Source organism: Nipponia nippon, unplaced genomic scaffold (genome assembly GCF_047370975.1).
Source record: "Nipponia nippon isolate SJK-2023a ecotype South Korea unplaced genomic scaffold, ASM4737097v1 scaffold_3, whole genome shotgun sequence".
Lineage (NCBI taxonomy): Eukaryota > Metazoa > Chordata > Aves > Pelecaniformes > Threskiornithidae > Nipponia > Nipponia nippon.
Genome location: NW_028262347.1, coordinates 69,468,784 through 69,489,755, shown reverse-complemented (window position 1 = coordinate 69,489,755; position 20,972 = coordinate 69,468,784). Strand labels below are relative to the sequence as shown.

At 54.2% G+C, this 20,972-nt stretch overlaps 2 protein-coding genes across 2 annotated transcripts; both read left to right on the top strand.

Annotated features, from left to right (window-relative positions):
• Positions 1-211: 211 nt before the first annotated feature.
• HDHD5 (haloacid dehalogenase like hydrolase domain containing 5) lies at positions 212-8,935 on the top strand. The gene is made up of 8 exons (XM_087767252.1): positions 212-307; positions 469-669; positions 981-1,093; positions 2,283-2,376; positions 2,829-2,862; positions 3,249-3,423; positions 3,747-3,935; positions 4,435-8,935. Exons 1-8 carry the CDS (start codon positions 212-214, stop codon positions 4,802-4,804), a joined length of 1,272 nt encoding a protein of 423 aa, XP_087623378.1. The 3' UTR covers positions 4,805-8,935.
• A 7,366-nt stretch (positions 8,936-16,301) lies between these two features.
• Positions 16,302-20,729, top strand: TMEM121B (transmembrane protein 121B). The gene is given in 3 exon segments (XM_087766016.1): positions 16,302-17,296; positions 17,298-17,359; positions 17,362-20,729. Coding segments are annotated over 3 exon segments (1,143 nt in total). The 3' UTR covers positions 17,448-20,729.
• Positions 20,730-20,972: the final 243 nt, after the last annotated feature.

Sequence of the window (20,972 nt, the reverse complement as noted above, 5' to 3'; positions counted from 1 at the left end):
CGCCCCCGCGGCTCCCTGCCCGGGGACCGCGGGCAGCGCCTGCCCCGCCGGCTCGGGGCGAAGGCCGGCGGCCCTCCGCCGCGCCCCCCGCTCCGCCCGCCCCGGTCCCGCCCCGCCGGGCCTCGCTGGGAGCTGTAGTCCGGGAACGACGAGCCCCGGCGTTGGCCGCCGCCGGCGGCCGCGGGGCCGGGCCGGGCGGGAGCGGCGCGGCATGGCGCTGCGCGGCTGCCTGCGGGCCGGGCGGGGGCTGCTGGGCGCCGCGGGGCGGCGGGGGCCGCCCGCCCGCGGCGGCTGCTCCGGGGGCCGGGTGAGCGGCGGCGCCGGGGAGCCGGGCCCGGCCGCCCGCGTCCTTGCGGCGGGCCGGGAAGGGCGTCGCGGGCCGGGGCCGGGGCCGGGGCCGGGTGCGGGGCGGGGGCAGAGGGAAGGGCTGCCGGCGGCGGGTGACTGTCCCCTCCGCTCGCCTTGCAGCCGCCGGCCTTCGGGTTCCTCTTCGACGTGGACGGGGTGCTGGTGCGGGGCAGCCAGGCGCTGCCCGCCGCCCGCCAGGCCTTCCGCAGGCTGGCGGACGGCGGCGGGCGGCTCCAGGTGCCCGTCGTCTTCCTGACCAACGCCGGCAACTGCCTGCGGTCGGCCAAGGCCCGAGAGCTCTCCCAGGCGCTGGGGCTGGAGGTAACGGCGGCAGGCCCGCGCCCCGCCGGGCTCCTCACGGCCCGGCGCCGTCGCCCGTTCAGGTGTCCCGGCTTTGGGACACCGGGAAGAGGAGGAGGAAATGGGAGGCCCCCCCCCCGCCCCCGGCGCGACTTCCCCGGGAGGGGTGAGGGGCTGGGGGCGGCAGCACCACGGAGTGACCGGTCCTGCCTCGGCCTGAGGGGGTGGAGGGAGGCAGGTGGCAGCGCGGGGAAGGGGTGCGACCCCACCGCAGGGAGAAGGGGGCAAATCTTCCCCACGGGTCCCCCGACCGCTTCTCCTCCCGCCCGCAGGTGTCTCCGGAGCAGGTGATCCTGTCCCACAGCCCCCTGCGGCTCTTCAGCCAGTTCCACCACAAGCGCATGCTGGTGGCCGGGCAGGGGCCCGTGGAGGAGAACGCCCACAAGTATCCTTTGCTGCGCGGCCCTGGCGGTGCTCTGCGCGTCCCGCTGCGGCTTCCCAGCTACGCGCCGCTGCCCGCACCCCTGGCACTCGCTCGGTCAGCTTGTAGAAGCGCAAGGAAACAGAAGGGCCGTTGGTCTCCTCCTGCGGGGAGGCACCCTCGTGGAGAGGCGCAAACACGGGTGCTTACTGTTGATCTCCATCTTGGTCACCTCCTGGCTGTCCTTGGTCTGTGTTTGGCTTCTCACGCCGATTACCTCTCCTGTGAGCTGCTTTGCCGTTCCTGCTGGTCAGATGTCACCGTGAGGACTCCATCTGCTTTGGGCCTCTCTCACTTTTGAGATAAAATTGTGCTCCTTCTCGTTCTTTCTAATGCATTAGAGACCACTCCCAACTCTCCCACAGCTAAGGTTTTCCCCAGGAATCTGACAGCAATTGAGGGAACTCAAATATCTTTAGAACCAGAGTGTCCCAGTACAGGGACATGGTCTAAATGACAATCCCACATGCATATGGCCTGGCTGAGGCGAGGGCACAGCAGGTCTGACGTATCCCATGTCTGCAAGGAGGTGAGAACTGCCTGCAGGGTCTGCGACGTCTCAGCCTGTGCGCACACCGTCACCCCTTGTACTTAACATTTGACTTCATTTGGGACAAAACCTTGACCTGTCTCTCTTTCCCCAAGGCCAGTAGGGTGAGCTAAGGGCAGTGTTCTGAAAGCAAATGCAACTCATCCTTCACTTGCATTGTTGTATCAGCACAGATCATTTTCCTTTCACTAGCTAAGCTGACCAGAGCTTCACTGATTCTGCTTCTAGCCAAGGAGCCTGACCAGCCCCCTGCACTGCACCAGTATGACAACGCTGGCCTTAAAGGTCTCCCAAAGCACATCCATTGTGTCTCGGAGTGCAAAGACCTCTGCTCTTTGCCTCACTCCAGAGATTGCTGATCACAAACTAAATCACCCCAGTCTGGTTTTTTTTTTTTTTGCAACCGTTGGGGCCACCTTTAGGTTGAAGCACAGCATACAGTTTGACTGAAAGCCAGGAGGTTATGCATTACCAGGTTAAATAACTGCTCTGCTATTAGGGCTTGTGTTCCTTAAGCCTGTAGATGCTTTTGCAAGTAACTTAAAAAACCCAGTCACTTAAAAAAACCCAGTCTCCACAACTTTCCTTGATAGTCTGAAATAGCCTGGGGTTCAACAACGTGGTCACCATCGAGGCACTGAGGAAGGCATATCCCCTCTTAGACATGGTGGATCAGAGCCGGAGGCCAAAGGAGCTGGTAATTTCCTGATGCATCAGCAGAAGGGGTGGGCTGGCATGGTGGTGCTTACAGCGTACAGCGTGGGGCGGAGAAGCTGCAGAGGCACAGATCAGCTGGCTGCTAGTGACTTTCTTTAGTGAGAGCCTGGGACTGGTACTGAGCAGCCAGCATCTCTGTGCTCTTTCCAGCGTTGGCTGCTGCTGGAAGGGCAGTGAATTCCCCTTCCCTTTCTCATGCCATGCCTGTCTTTCATTGCTGTTCCTTGCAGTGAGTGGTAAGATGGTTTGGTTGACATCTCTAGCTCCAAGACAGGAATGCAAGATCTGTGAAATCCAATCTGGGATAGGGCGCGTGGGGGAAATCTTTCTTCGGGATTCCAGGTGGCCTTGTCCTGCCTCTTTATGGGAACTGCTTTGGGGATGGTCTTAGGTTTTGCATTACTAACCCGCCCTTCATGTTTTTTCTGGCAGCCTCCTCCAACCACTGGCTTCCCTACTATAGAAGGTAAGCAGTAGCCTTTGTTTACATATGAACGGCAAGCAGAAATAAGTCAGGCAAGCCAGCTGGGATGGGAGCTAATGATGTGCTGTTGGCTCGTCAGTATCCACAGGCAGCTTATTCAGAGGGTACAGTCAGGAGGCAGCCTCGCTGCCCTCATGCAGCGTGAAGCACCGGCTGATGGGAGCAAAGCCAACTTTTCTCTGTGCCATGCTCCAACATCTGGAAGCAGTGGTGCACGTTGTACAGTGATATGCAGTCTGGAGCCCTGGCACAAGCCGTGTTCGGACGGTAGCCATATAAGCCCTGGCATCCCAGCAGAGGGGTGCTTTTGCTCGTGGGTCCTGTACTTGGACGCTGTGAGTTCCCAAGCATCTCTTGAAATCTTCCAGGAGTGATTCTGTTTGGTGAGCCAGTGAGGTGGGAGACAAGCCTGCAACTTATTATTGACGTACTCTTGAGCAACGGGAACCCTGGGGCGGAGCCGCAAGATATACCTTACCCGCATCTGCCTGTCCTCGCCTGCAACATGGATCTCCTGTGGATGGCCGAAGCCAAAATGCCCAGGTGAAATACCACGTGTGGTATTTGTTTTAGCCTATTTCATACATCTCTCCTGCAGATTATCTTTTCTTACATACTACATTTTTCAGTGTTAGAATCTTCCTGTATGGCTTAACTAGCAGCAGAGACATGAAAACTGCATGCGAAACAAAGACTAAAACTTTCAAGAAGCAAAAGCCAGACCACTGCCCATGGAGGCATGTGTGTGTAGATACCGTGTCCAAACTAGGCAGTACCCTGGCTACAGCAGATGGTTCTCCTCACTGAGGAGTGTTTGTGCTGAAGTGGTGTGGCTGGAGATACTGATGACCTCCTTTCTGGAGCAGGTTTGGCCATGGTACTTTCCTTCTCTGCTTGGAGAACATCTACAAGAAAGTGACAGGCCGGGAGCTGAAGTACGAGGCCTTGATTGGCAAACCCAGCACAGTCACCTACCGCTATGCCGAATACTTGATAAAAGAGCAGGCAGAGAAACAGGGCTGGAAGTCTCCCATCCGACGCCTCTATGCAGTTGGGTAAGAGACTTTTTCCTGCTGGTTTCCTTACGGGGCTGCATACCGACTTGCTAGCTTTTTGCACCCTACGCTTTTAATAATTTGAAAGGCACTGTCAGCCTAGCAAAGCTGTTACTGCGGGACGCAGAGTACATGTAGCATGACTGGACTAAAGAAAAATTTACATAAGGAGACCCAGATGTAGTACCATTAGCCCCGTTAGGCCAAACACTTTGGGATTGTAGGGTATACATTACAGGAATGGCTGAAACTGCTATGGGTGCTTTGGACGTGTCTCTTCCTCTTTGAAAGATGTTTGTGGGGCATGTGGCCTTCACCACAGCTGAACAGGACACATCAGTAGGTGGACCCACTGGTCCAGTCTGGGTGGTTCTCTTGATGTTACAAATATCTTGTGCCCCTTCCTCCCTCAGTGCTGCCTTAATGCCAGTCTGCCAGAGCCAGGAATCGATGCATGGGCTAGTTTCTCATTTCTGTTTCACACTGTGACCTTATCCAGGGATAACCCTATGTCCGATATCTATGGGGCAAACCTCTACAACAACTACCTCAAGTCAGCTCACCAGAACCAGGTCCAGACTGGGGTGAAGAGGAGCCCACAGGCAGCCGCTCCCCAAACTGAGGATCACCTCGAGCTGAGGAAGGACTGCAGCAATTCAGTGGAGAGTTGCGAGTCGATTCTGGTCTGCACTGGGGTCTACCGCCACAATGCAGATGTTCCCAGTAACACGGAGGAGTGCACGACAGAGACGGTGTTCCATGGCCATCGGGACTTCTGCTTTGACCCCAGCCTGGTGGAGGCATCTTATGTAGTTCAGGATGTGAATGATGCTGTGCAGCTTGCTTTCAAGAAGGAGAACTGGAGCTAGGGTTAAGACAGGTGTGCCTAAAGATCTACCGTCAGGGATTTTATGTACTGTAAAGGGAAGAGGGGAAGAATGGGGAGAGACCTGGGGTGATCTTCTAATCTAGCCAACATGAAAGAAAACTCCCTGTCTCAGCACTAAAAGCCTCTTGCTTTTATTGGTACTCATCTGCAATCCTGACAGCTGCCAGCAGGCTTTCAACTGTGAACGTTCATTGCTGCCATCAATAATTGAGCCATAACGGAAACAGGGTATAAGGAGAAGGCTTGTCCCAGCAATCCCAGTTTTGTTCAGCCATCGGAGTTCTTTCTTTTCCACCCTTTGTGCGTGAAGATCAGGCAAGCCCACCCTCCTCTTCACGATGCGTTTGAGGATGAAGGTCTTCCCTGCGCAAGGAGCCACCGTCAGCCAACGTACATTTGTACAATGTGCTATTTGTCCAGTCTGTGATGTGAGTGTACCAGAAGCTGTGTTGTGGTGATGCTCTGCCAAGGGAAGGCTTTAGGTCTTAATATTCTCCTTATGAAGAATAAGTGCCTATGGACTTTAACAAATTCTGTTTGCTTGGGGATTTGCCACTGCATCACTGTCAGTCTGAAACAAAGTCCCATTTTGCAGTTCTCCGGCAGCTATGGTTAGGCAGGGCCCCTCAAAGGAAGCTGCAGTAGCCAGAGCAACTTGCTGCAGGGCCGAGGGGAAAGTTATATTATTCCCTCCTCCCCGCTATTTAGCATTCTGTGAACACTTCCGCATTTTCGCATCCCGCTGGGGAGCCAGCAGCCTGCTCTCAATAGCAGAGGAAACCACCACGGAGTCTGAATTTCCAGAGGTGTCTTTGCCCAGAACTCAGTGTTGCAGCAAGAGGCTGTTTTGGCACACACCCTGACCCCAAATGTTGCAAGGGTCACCCACCTGCTCCAGCTGGCACGGCTTCCAAAGAGAGGCCCCTCTTTGGAGCAAGGGCCAACCAGAAAGAGTCACAGCCCACCTTTGCTTCTTTCTTGCACACGGGGATTGAAAGAGGAGTACCATCCTGGCTTGATGATCCTGAGCTCCAAATCCCCTATCCTCATCTTTAAGAGTACAAATGTGTCTGTCCTTCACTTCATTTTTTTCCTCTCTTCCCTCGTGTGGTTTGCAACTCAGGGATACCCCATATGGTCTGATCCCTGTTCCCTCCTCTTCCTTTAGCACGCAGATAGAGTCCCCCTAACATGGATTAGCAGCTGGGACTTGCCTGCCCAGGAACATTTCCATATCCCTAATGACATGCACCTTCCATTGCGTCTGTTGTCCTAGCTTGGGCTATCCAGAGAAAGATCAAGCCCTGTGCCTCCTTAGACAGTCCAAAGAAGTTAAGCAAGCATTGCTTGAGAAACTCCACGTGAAAGACTGGCTCAGCAAGGAGTGCCTTAGTTCCAGAGGAGCATTGTGATTTTAAAAGCATATATCAGCCTGCATATCTGACGGAAAGCCTTTGGAGCCAGCACAACTGAGTTGGTGTTCCTTGTTATGCTCAGCTCACACCACACAGAGATCAGAAATAGGTCTGCTCTGCCTCCTCTTCCTTTCTTCCTGCTTTACCCGGCAGCTCCATACTTAGAGTACAAACAAGATGTTCTGCGCAAAAGTTTGGGTTGTTCTTAATTAAGATCTCAGCATCCATGTGCACTGACATGCTGCTTCAGCAGCTCTCCATCCTCTCGATACTGATGTGTCTTCCTAGCAAGGTCACACTGCAGAGTGGGCTCTTTTCTTACGTTATGCCAGGCTCTGTGTCTGAAGGGCACTGGGTGCTCTGTCAGTGACCCAGGCAAAGAGGTCCTTCTCCGTGGCTTCTTTCTCTATACCTTATTTTCTGAATAGGAGCAGAAAAGTACCCCTTTGGGTGAATTTCCCTCCTGTGAAATCTATAGTGGGAAGCAGTCTCTTCCTCTCTTAGCACTAGCTAGTGCTTCTCCTTTGTCTTATCAAGACAAGAATTGCTTGGCTGCTTCTAAAAGCAGCTGTAATATGAGGAACACAATCTTAGATTTGAATCTTTTGCCTTTCACTGAGAGAAAAAAAAATTACCATTTCATCTGCCTACACAAGACAAGGACTTGTCTCCAGTTCCCAGGAGGATAAGTACAGGGAAAGACTTTGCATATAATGTAGGGAAGGTCTTTTAGCTTTCAGAGCATCTCCACAGTCACAATTGTGCTGCGGACCCAGCGTGCACGGCCTGAAACTGGAGGCTCAAACCCCATTTATTCATAAACTAGCTCCAGCGTCCCTCAGCCTCACTTTTCAGAGGTGACATCCAGTGCAGACAGAGGAATGCTCCCTTTCCTTGCAATAGTTGCTAACTTGGGTGATAGCTTTCATAAGATTAATTGGGAACTGTCTTCTAGGCTGTGATTACATAGACCTCAGAGAGCTGGTTGCTGGCGATAACGTCTTCAATTTGGTAGGTACTTATTGGCAGAAGTACTAAGGTCTGTCCATCTGTGTGCAGTAACCTTTGGCAGAGCTCTTTCTTGTTACTTGTTAAGATGGTGGTGCCAGTTACTCAAAGACAGGGTGCTGCTGAACCAGTGTTCCCTTAGGGGTGTAGCACTGCTGAATCTATCCCCAATGGAGCCAGATGCACCGGCTGCTGCTCTGATGATGGTGGTAGCGTTGTGGAAGGAATGCGCAGAAGAATTTTGAGAAATCACAAGCGGTTTGTAATTTCATATCAGCATGCACGGCACATCTCAGCCAGAAGTGAGGTAGGTAGCAAGAGGAAGGAGGTAGCACCTCCTTCAAGAAAGGAAGAGATTTGGATTTGCACATAAGTGAGCCAGGCATCTCCGTCTTTGGAACAGCAGTGGAGGTGAGCTGGCTGATGTGAATCTGCCTCAGATTCCAAGTCTGCTTTTAGGTCCAGATTTTTTTTTTTTTTTACCATGTTGGTGGTGCTGAAACAGTGCTCTGGGAGTCTTAAAAATGCGTAGGAGGAACTTCAGTGATAAGGAATTCAAGAAATGCTTCACTTGCGAGTTGAAATTGGACAGAGGGAGGGAGGAGAAATCTAGAAGAAACTTGTACCCTTTCCCCAGTTCTTACCAAATAAGGTTGCATAAAAGGCCCTGCTTGTTGGTCTGTGCACCAATTCGTCAGATGGGCTGAGCAACACTGAGAGCTTTCCCCTCTTCCTCTGCTCAGCTCCTTGAAACAGTGCACTTTGTCCAGGTCACTGCCCAGGAACTGCCTGGGCACAGTGGATGGGCAGGAAATCTGGGTTCCCCAGCTGCTGTTGGATACTGGATTGTGGAAGATTTTTACAGAGGAAAGAGCTTGCGAGGTATGCTCTCTTCCAAGCATTTTGTGCTAGAGTGCTGTGCAGGCTTCTAGCTTATCTGCAGTTCATTTATGGACATCTGTTATTGCTAGAATTCAGTGAAATCCTTTTTCCTTGGAACTGCAGCTTCCTGGAATTAGCTTCAAGTGTGGCTGGAACAAAACCTTTCCTTTGTCTCATGTATTGCACAGAAGTGGTATTTCTGAAGCCGTATTTCTCTCATTTGGAGCAAGCATACATCTGTGCAGACTATGGGACCAAGCAGGAGAGGGGACTTCACTTGCTGGTGTAATACCTTAATATTTATATGGTGCACTGCCCTATACAACAAACATGGTGAAGACCCGATCCCAACAACTCCATCTTCCACAGATGGATGGGTTTTAGTCAAGCCTAAAGGGAGTAGGCAGTGAGGTGAGGCAACTGAGAATAGCAGGGAGGAACCAGAGGAGGAGTAGACCTTGTTTTGGGTCTGAAGCAGAGCGCTTTTATGTCCTGCAATAACATGGTGGGCAGAGAGGCCAACTCCTTTATTCCACAGGACACATGCAACTACTACCCTGCTGTTCAGGGACTCGTATAACACTACAGTCCCCTTTCTTCCAGTCTTAACCCTGGTGTATCTTTTTCCCTCCAATAAATGGGTAATGTTTCAGATTATATCATGTAGACTGTAGCAGAGTGATTACCTATCATACAGAGAAATCACAAGCTCTGATTGTTTTAGATTTCGTATTAATTTCGACCCAGTTCCAGAGTTGCTCCGTTGATCTAGCACGTATAAAAATAATAAAAGATGTTTTCTTTGAAAGAAGTTTTAAGGTGTTGTGCGTACATTTCATGAGTATTGTCCTGATCTCTTTCATGTCTTTGCCCTAGGAGATTATCAGGACAAATTCTGTCTTTTGTTCTGTTCATCAAGCCATTCTCAGATTTTCTTGAGAGAACCACCCTGAAAGACACCCCTCCAGTAGTTCTTTTGATTGGGCTAAACTGTAATTCCTTGTAAGCTCTACATCTGCCATAGTCAGGCCAGATGAGTGCAACTTTGACCGCTTCCCCTCTGAAGGGGAGAAAAAAAAGGACATATCACAAGCTACGATGCCCTGATTGACTGTTCACAGTCAAGACTAGTTTTGGGATGCCACCCCATATACAATGGGATGCTTTCAGGGTAGGCATTTAGTTGTGACCTGACCTAAGCTGTTGTTTGTAATGGTTACTTCTGCTGGGTGGGGAAGCCACAAGCTAGATGCCACCAACTTAATCTGCTATTGCAGATGAAGAACCAGCCTAAGGGCATATGGAAAGCCATCCTTACCATGAGGAGCTTACTTGGCACTGTGTTAAACCCTTTGTGATCATAAAAGAAACCCAGTTTGTTTGACAAGAGCTGAGCTCTGGTACCGTCTGAGAAAGGTGAGTGGAGTTAGGGAGACGTATACTAACTGGTAAACTTTCAGATTAGAGCCAAAAGCTTCCACTGATTTCAGCAGGTGGAAAATTAAAGATCCCAGCAGGTGAAAACCATCAGCTTTAATGATCTAGAAACAGCCAGTTCACTTGCATTGTTCTTGTAAGATATTCCACCAGAAGGTTTTCCATCTACAAAGTTCACAGCTCACAAGAGGCACATTAGACAGCAAAACAAGCACGATTCAGAGCCCTGAGAACTTCTTGATGCTGAAAGGAACAATCGATAAAGCAGTAAAAGCAGTTTTGGAGGGACAGGACAAGGATTCCCGTTCTCAGCAGAGAAAGGAATCGAGCTGTATTCTACATCCTGAAGAAACGACCTATGGCCCCGACCTCAAATAATAATAAAAAGCATTAACCAGCCCCCTCCTTTTATCCAGTACTCGGGTAGTTGGAGCACTCGCCCAAGATAGGGCGGATCAGGGTTCAGTTAGGCAGGAAGAGATCAAAACCTGAACCTCTCAAATGCTTTTAATCACTATAGTATTGTCAAAGCAAAAAGGCAGCCTAGGGTGAAGGCGTCCCTTGTAGGAGACAGCCTTAGCTGGAAGCTAGGGTCCCATAGAAATCTTTAACCAACATAAGGAGCAGAGTTAAACACTGGCATCATGAAACCCTGAAGAAGGAACAACTCGAACAAGAGGGACTGAGAGCCCTGTTCAGGTTGGAGTTTGCTCCCAGGTAGATGCAGTGAGAAATGCCTACCGGAGTAAGCCCTGAGAAGTGCTTAGTCTATGGAGCCTGGGGGGCCTTGAACACAAGCTGAGCAGTTACCTGCTCACCCTGGTACACACGTTGGCCCTTCAGGGGCATGCCCAAACCCTTCCTTTACGGAATCTACCTAACCTCAACTATAAAAGCACAAGTCTTTATGGATTTTTTGCAGCCACACAGGCAATTTGGTTACAATTATGCACCTAAAGACCTTTATGGATCCAGGCTGCAACAGTGTAAAACCCCACACCAGCAAGGCAGCTACATGTTCTCTAGGAACCAAACTGTTCCATCAAGAAATCACTTTTCTCTAATTCACTGTAATAAACCTGCTTTTCCCTTTCAGTCAGTTCAGCTGCTGATCGTTCACTTTCTCCTCGAGGTCAGTTCCATTACACGCTGTGTGCTAAGACTAAACACTAAGAGCAACCCCCAAATCCTCTTCACTCTCCAAACCCCTGCCCTGCTACAAGCGTGAAAAAAAATCTCTTTGCATTTTATGCTGGCATCGAAAGCTCTTTGAACTGAAATGTCATTACAAGCAATAGACTGTTACACTTTTATACCCTTTTGAAAAGCATCTGTATTCCCCAAACCATAATACTGGATCAGCAGTTTAGTTACAAAGACTCTGCGTTCAGAGGCGGACGAACCGCCTTTGAATTTTGGTGCTGGCCAGGTGAAACTCTTCTACACTTGCCTGTAACTTCAACCCTGATGGTCTGAGTGGATTAGATAAGTGCAGTACAAAGCGTGTGTCAGAGAATCCCAGAACCTTCCTTTCCCACACAAAAGGCATTTTAAGTGCGGTTAGAGCAGATTACGCTCAAACTCACCGAGATCAGCTTTGCCTCCTTCCCTCCCACTGCTGCCAGTTTCTGACAGCTTACTGCAGGGTATAATTAGGGATTTAGTTTCTGGTCTTTCTTTCAGGCATATATTTGCCTCTTTTTTTTTTTCCTTCCCCCAAGAAATTGAGTCATTATTTTGTTTCCTCTTGAGTTCTGCCCTCAAGAAAGTTTTGTCTTTCCCCCAGCAGGGGTATTTTTGAGGGCACACTACTTGTTTCCACTAGTAGTATAAACTAAAAATGGTAGCATTTTAGATATTCAGTATGACTGTTTCACAAAACTCTGTTGTCTGCTGCCTGCCTTTAAGTATATGTATACACACAGATATCTATGCATACACATAAATACATAAAGAAGCCAGAAACATAGCTTTGGAGCTGCTGAAAAGTAGAAGCTATTTATAGTTTAACCTTTTAATGTTTTAACAGTAATGGTTAAGCACTAACACTGCCAAGGACTGCACATTGCATTAAATAACTGGATCACATGGGAAGCATCAGCTTGTCATATCCCATCCTACAGTGTGCTACAAAAAGCTCTTCAGTGCTTTCTCGAGTAGAAGACATTTCTCCCCTCACTCCCATTTTAAGGTACAGGCACAATTTCTGCTTCCTTCCCCACAAATAAGCTCTTCTCTTATTCTCCCCTGTTTGTCTGGGTTGTGTTTGCCCTGCTGGAGCCCATGATCAGTCCAAGGAAACCCTTGAGCTCCCACCCTCCTTCCCAGTGTTCCCCTATCCCTGCTCATAGCTCCCCTTGCCCTATAGCCCAGCTCCCTGCTCCCACCTGCCTACCTCGGACACAGGGATCTTCCCAGCCCTAGCAGGGATCCTTCAGTCTCTGGAGAACCGTTTCCATAAGGCTCCTCTTGCCCTGCTCAGGCAGCCTCAGCCCAGCAGGATCACGCTCCCCAGGGTATAAGAGGTGCAAGCCCTTTGCCAAGCACATGCTAGCCCAGGCAGGCCCGCTTAGCACCCAGCTGGCCCCCAGGTGCCTCGCTTCGCCCGTTCCCCTGGGCTGAACTTGCCCCATCAGCTGGCTGGGGTGTCAGAGCCCATTTCCCCAGGTGGGCAGGCCAGCTGTGGGTGACAGATCATCCCTCCCGAAGCCCAGGGACCCCCATCCAATTGCACTTACCCCAGCAGGTGGGGCAGACACCAGTCCGGCAAGAAATGCACCCAAACCTTTGTGAAACCAGGCTTCTTTGTGAAACGAGCCCTGGCCTGAAAGCAGAGGAGACGCGAGTGCCTCTGGGCAGACTGCCAGGGCAGCTAAGCGAGCACGTCCAGCCGGCGGCGCCCAGGGAGGCGCATTGCCCAGGAAACCTGGAGCACGAGAGCCAACGAGGCAAAGCCGTCACCGTCTGCTGCCCAGGTAGGGCAGGAGCAACCCTCTCTGCGTGAGGGCTGTTGCCCTGAGCGGCCCAGATGGATGCTTGGTTTTCACTCCATGTCCTCTCATAGAAGTGAGGAGAGAACTTTTCTTGCAGTGGAATAGGTGAATGTGGTAGGAGCGAGTCCGATTTAGCTAATCCTCAGGACTGACCACACATTAATCATGCCAGTGACACAAGTGTTGGCTTGCCCTGAGAAGGGTCAGGTGAATGTACCCACCTTAGATAAAGGCCAGGATCCAGTACGTAAGAACATGGTTTTACCCTCTACCCTTGAACACACACACACTTACACTGCCATCTAACCCAGCCTTCCTGTGGAAACAAATCAGGAGACACAGCTGGTGTCGGTCACAAACCCTCGCTGCCACCCTGAGCCATCCTGAACTGGGCAACCCCTGCCACCAGTCAAAGAGAAGTAGCACTGGGCCCTGCTCGAACCTGAAAGTGCAAGACAGCCAGCAAGTGCCCTCCTTGGCCACGGCCTCGAGCCTCACGCTCCCTACACAACAGAGACGAGCTGACAGAGCCCTGCGCAAGGTGGTTGTGGGGTTGCACAAAAATTGTAGTCAAAACAATCATAGAATCATAGAATCATTAAGGCTGGAAAAGACCCTTAAGATCATTAATTCTTAATTCTTTGGCCATGTTTTTTTTCTTTGGCAGGCAAGTCTGTCAAAGAGAGAAAGCTTTGCCAGCGAAACACGCAGCGCTCAGTGGCAGAGCCCAGGCGCAGCGCTTTCATCTCTGACAAAAGTCCACACACCTTGAGAGGCTGGAGAGCAAAGCAAACATGATGGGAGCATATCTGGCAAGGGAAGGAGAGGCGGCTCGCTGCTCGCTGTCTTCTTGCATCTTGAATCACCACAGACTAAGCTGCTCGGCTGAGACTGGTGCAGCATTGCTTCTGTCACGCAAAAGCTTACCATTTTCCCATGCTGGGTGGCTGTGGGCCAGCACCACACCCCAGCAATGCAGAGGGAAGAGTGTCCCCTGCGTCACTGCGGAGGCAGCACCGTGGCAGTGCCTCCGAGGCATCGACGTGGGATGTGGATCGTGGGGAGGAGCCCCTGGGGAAGGGCAGCCCCATGGATCTGTGTGGCAGAAGGGATGCCAGAGCTGTGACCCCTGGGCCAAGCGCCTCGGCAGAGGCCCAGGAGCTGCCCGGACTAAATGCGGGCAGTGCTGTACAGGGCTGTCAGGAGCCTGCCATGAGAAGTCCTCAGCCTCAGGCTGCCATGCAGTCACCTGCTGGAAAATAAATGGCGACAGCCCTCTTTGGACTCATCTGATCTTAAACTTGGGAACGGCAGTGACGCGTGTCACAGTTACAAGGCTAGCGGTGCTGCCTGGTGCACCCTGGCCCCTCTGGGTGCATCTGCATGGGGGTCCTGCCTGTTTTGCCCTGGGGTGAAGCCTCGTGTCCTCCGTCCTGGCACCATGCTAGGATGCACCAGCCCATTCACCGCCCTCCAGGCTGGACTGTTCTTTTGAACACTGATGTTTCTTATGATCTGCTATAACTCCTGACCTTCTTGAAGTATTTTTATTTGCTAATTGAAATATGGAATTAGGGAGACAGCAAGAGAGCGCATGCATGTTCAGTCTCATCTGATGCTACAGACCATGACAAGGTGAGTTAGAGGAAGGCAATGAACGCAAGTAGCGCTGATGCAAGGTTGACCCTTGGCAAGTGTAGCCTAGCATTGAAAACACAATGTGAGTGCGGCAGAAAATAGGTGTCCCGCAGCCTAGCTGTGCCCCAGACATGCAGGTAACGGCAGCAGCGTGGACCTTAAAGCAGGATAGCAACCAGCATGGGAGCCCATGGGAATGCCTGGGTGTTGCTAACCCAGCTCAGAGGCTGTACCACTTCAGTACTGTGATGCCCAAGTAACTGCATTAAAGCTTGCATAGCCTCCAGTTCTTTTTTCCCCCCACTGTTTTGACCACGCTTTTAGAAAACTAATTTATCTGTGCCCCCTCACTCCAGTCTCCATTGACAGTAATGCTTTTGCTGTGGTTCTTCTTCCCCTGCTTTTCCTCTTGATTATTGCTATGTGTCTAAAGAAATCTTTGTGGTGACCCACCTCAGGTTCTCCCCTTCCCTTTCTCAATCATTTCTTTGTTTCAGGTTTAAGCATGAATTCTCCTGGTACCCCAGACTGATTTCTACTGATTTCTCCTCGTTGCCAAGAGCCGCCAGTGACATTTACTGGAGTAGGGCTCCTCAGGGGCCTACGCCAACATGTATTAGATGGTTGTCACTGCTGTCCTGGATGTCCTTTCCCAGTACTAAGCATCTGGGGTTCACTCAGCCCCATGTGTTGATTAGCAACACCCTCAAAAGTCAAGCTATTTCAGATCTTTATCACGAAGTGTAGTTAATACAGCTTATTCAGTATGCTTCACATCATTGACAGGCAGCACCCGGCTCATCATCGGTGCGCACAGGTAGGAACGAGGGACTGGTGATGCCGAGCACCAAGCCACTTCGCACCATGATGTGCCAAGTCATTAGTGCTGGTGCTGTGGCAGATCCCGCCAGCCAAGCTCAATTTGAGGCCACTCTTAGCAGGTCAATAAAGGCCCTGACAGGTGCTTTCAGTAGAAGCAGGCACGTTAGGGCTATTCACATCAATTTAAAGCCACTGTCCCATCACGGCAAGCTGGGCAGAGCCCGCACTGTGCGGCTTGGCTCAGCTGAGGAAATCGGTGGGGTAAAAGCCACTTACTTCGATGTACAATTACTTAAAACAGACGGAGAGTACGGGCAGCCAAATGTCCAGCGCCACAGATGAGGAGCCACAAGAGAGTTGCTTTCGCTGCGGGCCCTGCGCCAGGCCACTGGCCCTCGTCTTGGTCAGCCTAGAGGGACGGGGGAGACTGAAGTACTTCTGATTTTCTGGAGTGGGGGTCGGGGGGCTGTGGCACGTCCACGGGTGACTGGCCCAGGCCCGGCTGGCCCCGCTCCCGGGGGCCTGGGGGGCAGGAGGCAGCCGGCCGTGCTCCCCGAGACCTGGCTCCATCGCAGCCCCGGGGACGGGGCGGGGGGCTCCCTCCCCGCCTCCCCTCCTCGCCCCCCCCTCCCCCGGCCGCACAGCCGCTCTCCGCCCCCCCCAGCCCCCCCGCCGCCAGCGGCGACGCCCGCCCCAGCTCCGGCAGCTGCTGCGGTTGCGGCTCGGCGCCGCCCCCGGCCTCCCCCGCCGCGCCCCGCCGGCTCCCGCCGCTCGGGCTCTCGGCACCGCTGCCGCTGCCGCTGCCGCTGCCGCTGCCGGTGCGGCGGCGCGGGGGGCGGGCCGGGGGCGGGCCGGGGGCCGCGGCGCGGCCGTCGGGCCCGGCGCGCCGGCTCGGGGGCCGGGGAGGACCATGCACCGCGCTGCCTCCAACCAGCGCTCGGTCTCCTCCTCCTCGGGCTCCTTCCAGCCGCCGCCGCCGCCGCTGCCGCTGCCGCACGCCGCCGACCGGCAGCCCCTCTTCCCGGGGGGCTCCAGCAGCGGCTGCAGCCGGCGGGGCTCGGGGTCGAGCTCGGGCTCGGCGCGGGCCCGCCGCCCCCGCAGCCCCCGCAGCAGCACCGAGGAGGAGGAGGAGGAGGAGGAGGAGGAGGACAGCATCAGCATCAGCAAGCCCCTGGTGCCGCCGCCCGCCGCCCCGCTGCCCGCCGCCGCCTCGCCGCTCCCCAGCAGCAGCAGCAGCAGCGGCGGCGGCGGCGGCGGCGGCGGCGGGAGCCCGGGCCGCAGCATGACGGCGGCGGAGCTGTACGGGGCGGCGGCGGCGGGCGGCGGGGCGGCGGGCGGCGGGGCGGCGGCGGGGGCGCTGCTGGGGCCCGGCGGGGCGGCGGGCGGGCGGCGCTGGGGCTTCCAGGCGCTGTCCCTGGTGCTGCTGCTGGGGCAGGGCGCGCTGCTGGACCTCTACCTGATCGCCGTCACCGACCTGTACTGGTGCAGCTGGATCGCCACCGACCTGGTGCTGGCGGCCGGCTGGGGCATCTTCTTCTGCCGCAACAGCCGGGCGCGCCGCCGGGAGCGGCCCCCGCCGCCCCCCGGGCCGCCGCCGCCGCACCCGCTGCTGCTGCACGGCCCCCCCGGCGGCCGCGGGGCCGGGGGCCGCGGGGCCGGCGCCCCCCCCCGCGGCGGCGACTTCGCCTACGCGCACCTGGCCTGGCTCATCTACTCCATCGCCTTCACGCCCAAGGCGGCGCTGATCCTGGGCACCTCCATCCTGGAGCTGATCGAGCTGCGCCTGCCGCTGGGCACCACCGGCTTCCGCATCACCCTGGCGCTCTCCGCCCCGCTGCTCTACTGCCTGCTGCGGGCCATCGGCACCGAGGGCGCCGGGCAGCTGCTCCTGCCGCCGCAGCCGCCGCCGCAGCACCGCGCCGCCGCCGCCTTCCTCGCCACCTGCCTCGACCTGCTCGACAGCTTCTCCTTGCTGGAGCTGGTGCTGCAGCCCGGCCGGCCGGCGCCGCTGCCCGCCCCGCTGCGCTACCTCCTCATCGCCGTCTACTTCCTCTGCCTGGCCTCGCCGGTGCTGTGGCTCTACGAGCTCAGCGCCGCCCGCCCCCCCGGCGCCGCCCGCCTCGCCCTCCACCTCCTGCTGCCCGCCGGGCTGCTGGACGCCCCGCTCCTGGCGCTCCGCTGCCTCCTGCTCCTGCGCTACCAGCAGCCGCTCTCCCTCTTCATGCTGAAGAACCTCTTCTTCCTCGCCTGCCGCGGCCTGGAGGCGCTGGAGACCTGCTGCCTCCTCCGCCCCGCCGCCCCGCCGCCCGCCAAGTACGGCCCCGCCGCCGCCCCCGCCGCCGCCGCCCCGCTGGCCCACGGGCTCTCCGACGCCGACGTGGGCCCCCACGGGTACGTGAACGCCTTGGCGGTCACCGCCCAGGGCTGAGCCCCCCCCGGCCGCCGCCCCCGGAGGGGCTCCCGCCGCCCCCGGCTCCGCTCCCCGCAGAGTCCCTCTGCGTTTCTGCTCAGGTTCCCGCCGCCGTGGCCGCGCAGGGGAAGGGGCGCGGGCTCCCCCGCCGGACCCTCGCTCTCCTCCTCCCTTTCCCGCGGACAAATCCATCAGCGGAAGCTCGGCGCAACCCCGGCCGCCTGCAGGAGCCTACGGCCGGCGCTCGGCCCCGGCAAACGCACCTGCCCTTCCCGACGAGTCGTCTTCTGGCGCTTCTGCCCCTCCGCCCCGTTTGGAGGGTCCCACTCTTCCCCTCCCGCTCCCCGCCAGGACACGGCGTTGCTTTGTGACCGTAAAGGTTTAGTTTTTCCTTTCCCCCCTAAACAACAGGGCCCGGTGGATTTTGTCCCCCCCTTTGAGGACTCCTGCTGACCGTGATGGCGAGAGGCGAGCGGGGTCTGACCAGCAGAGACGTGCCTTCGGGGTGCGGGCAGGACAAAAGGAAGCACGCTTTGGTCTCGCTAGGTCTTGCAAAGCTGCCGCCTCTGTCTCCCAGCAGCAGAGCTGCAGAGGGTCTTTGCGTGCCAGCCGGGGAACCTCTGGGAGCACGCCGGCCCTCTGGTCTTTTCAAGCCTAGGAGCCACTTTCTCCAAGCCGAAAACGTCTACCTCTGTGCTTCAACCTTTTGCATCTTACGTTGACTTCACGCACTAAAGAAACACGTGAATCCGGCACGGACATAATCCAGGGGCTCAGACCCCATTTCGCTACCACTGAGACATTTATTTCTGGTGAGAACAGGGTTTACAGCAGCCTGCTGCTTGCCTCAGACAGCAGCACCCATGTGCTGGGGCTCTCATTTCTCTGTGAATATGCATGTTTATGGGATCAGTGTTGGTTTTCTTTTACGCAGAGCGTAGGGACTCCCTTTACGTAGGCCGGGAAGGCTGGAAAGATTTCCTCTGGGCCCCCTCCGTGTCTGTTTGAGAGAGCAGAGACGGGGCTGAGCCCGCAAGCTGCCCCCTCTCAAACAGCAGAGCAGAGGGTGTCGGCGCTGCTCGGGGTGGGCCCTGCGCTCGGTGAACCTCACTTTCCAGCACACCACTCCCGAGCTTCGGGGAAAGCCCACGCACCAGCATCCTGTCCTCCATGCGCATGTGGTTAAGGATGGGTGGGGAAAAAGTTAATTGTTAGTAACCTCTCATAGAAACACAGTTATCTTTGGTTTTAAGCTCCATGAATGTTCGGTGGGGGTTAAGGCCTGCTCTTCTGCCTGGCTGCGGCTGCTCCTGAAACCAGCCAAATGGAAGCAGGAGCACAGAGGCCATGTTTGGAGGAAGGACTTTGCTCCTCGCAGGCTTATATTTTGTTATCTGGGCAAGGCTGCATTCATTGGGAAAATGCCAGCTTCCTGTCCCGAGCCATTTTTCAAGCTGTCCTGATGGGAAGGGGAAATAAAGCACAAGCAGCTGCTACCCAGAGCCAACAGCAGGACGGCAGGCACGGCCCAGACTCCTGCACATGCATCCATTCCCTCCTTCAGGGCTGGGGCTCCAGCGGGACCGAGCCTCTGTCCCACCTCCCTTTCACAGAGTGGGATCAACCGCCTGCTCCAGAGGACTGCTACAACAAAATGTTTACAGCCTGGCACCTTCCAGCCCCCGCAGGCAGAAGTGGGGGCGCCGTGGGGCTCTTCTCCCCCAGCTCTCGGGTGGCCGATGGGTTTCGAGGGGCTCGAAAAGCCCCTGGAAAAGGTGGGGCAATAGCGCTGTTGTGTTCAGAGCTGCGGCTGGGATGGGTGGCTTGCTGCTCTCCCCACGCCAAACGGAGAGTCGGCAAAGGCTAGGCTTAACTTTCCCGCCAGTGCTTTATTTTTAACCTGAGCCCTTACGTAGGCAATTGTGTGAATTTTGGCCAGTGGCCTTTCTCTTCAGTAACTTCTTTTTGTCTGGACAATCTTGGTGCTGTGAGTGACTGTGATTGTAAAACTTGGTACTGTGAACTTTTCCTATGTGATGTGAGATGTGTCGAGGGGATGCTAAGTTCCTGGCCAAAGGAGGTGTAATTACAGGTATATTTGTTTCCTTGCACCTTCTTTTTTCAGCATTAAACAGATAGTAAAAGCTCAGAAAGAACTACAGAGGGAGAATGAGACGATATGTGTACCTAGGAATACTCCATGCTTCAGTCAAACAGCTGAAGAAAAAAAGAAAACAAACAAACAACTTTGCCAAAAACAAGGTAAAGGAAAAAAAGCTACTCACCCCCAACTATGTTTTGCTGCTCCTGTGGCCAAGTTCACAGTAGCACCCAAGCGTGTACAACAACATCCCTACTACACTGAAGTGTAAGCATAGTCGAGACACTAGAAGAGTCACAGCAGAATTATTAACAAGTCTTACTTCAGTACCCCTTCATAGCACATAACAAAGTTGCTGTTTCAACAGTGAGTGCCTTTTTCCATTGAAGACATTACCAAGAAAATGGCATATTTGAAATTTATCTAGTCATGGCACATTTAAACCATTGACAGGGAAATCGCAGTTCCAATTTGTCTGTGGATGCAAAGGTTGCCTGGGACAGATGACCCCGCCAAACGATGCTCCTGTTGCACGGAACTCCTTTGTAGAAAGAGTGGTTCTTTGTAGCGCCATGGTTTCTAGGTTGTTAGTAAGCGTGCTGTTTGGAGAGCGTGAAGCTCTCGTAGTAGCTGGCCGTACAGAAGCTCCCTTGCGACTAAAAGGGCAGCTCTGCTGCCACTTCCATTACTTACTACGGAGAAACATTCAAAGCTCTTCAACGTCTTGTTTATAAGCCTGCTCCACCTTTTGAATTCCCTTCTCTTTGGTAATTGAGCTCTCACTTCCATTTAAACCCTTCCACCGCATAATAGATCCGTTTGCAGGAGAGAGAGAGAGATAGTGGTGCCATTAAAGTGCAAACAATACCTCACCCGACGCCCCCTGCACACCTACTGTATATTCTGCCAACATTAAGTTACTGGTCCAGGTCAGTAACACTTTGCTAAATGAAGTTGTGCCATACTAAGACCTACGTCCCTTGGGATTCTGTACAAGCCTTGTAACACAGCTCAGCTATTTAGCATGTTATTGCTCTGTTTGCTAGCCTGACAAGGGAGATGACTGCTCCCAGGAGGGGAAACTGAAGTGAGAGGTAAGGCCTGTGGCCAATGGACACTTGGCGTCCCCCGGCATTAATCAGAACTTGTATTTTTTAAAAAGCAAGATTGTTAAAATAAAATTAGAAACTTGTGACTGATTTTGCTCTTTTCTTCCCTCCTTTGAGTCTTGTTGGGCTATTCAGTTTTGCATTCAGGGACCAACAGACGCATTAAAATGACTTGATTTCCTCATGTTGGATTGCTAAAATAGCATCTGGATTTTTCCCTCAAACAAACTTCTTGTAAGTGGAAGTGAATTGTAAAAGCTGTAACACCAAGGGAGTTATTTGAGAAGGGAATGACTAAGGCAAGAGAATCCACATGACACTTCTGAGCTTCCT

Bases quoted from the DNA above. Each gene is read 5' to 3' on its own strand.
- HDHD5 (XM_087767252.1), top strand. From the start codon at position 212: ATGGCGCTGCGCGGCTGCCTGCGGGCCGGGCGGGGGCTGCTGGGCGCC. The intron at 308-468 runs GTGAGCGGCGGC...CTCGCCTTGCAG, and splicing joins GCGGCTGCTCCGGGGGCCGG to CCGCCGGCCTTCGGGTTCCT. The intron at 2,863-3,248 runs GTAAGCAGTAGC...GAAATCTTCCAG, and splicing joins TGGCTTCCCTACTATAGAAG to GAGTGATTCTGTTTGGTGAG.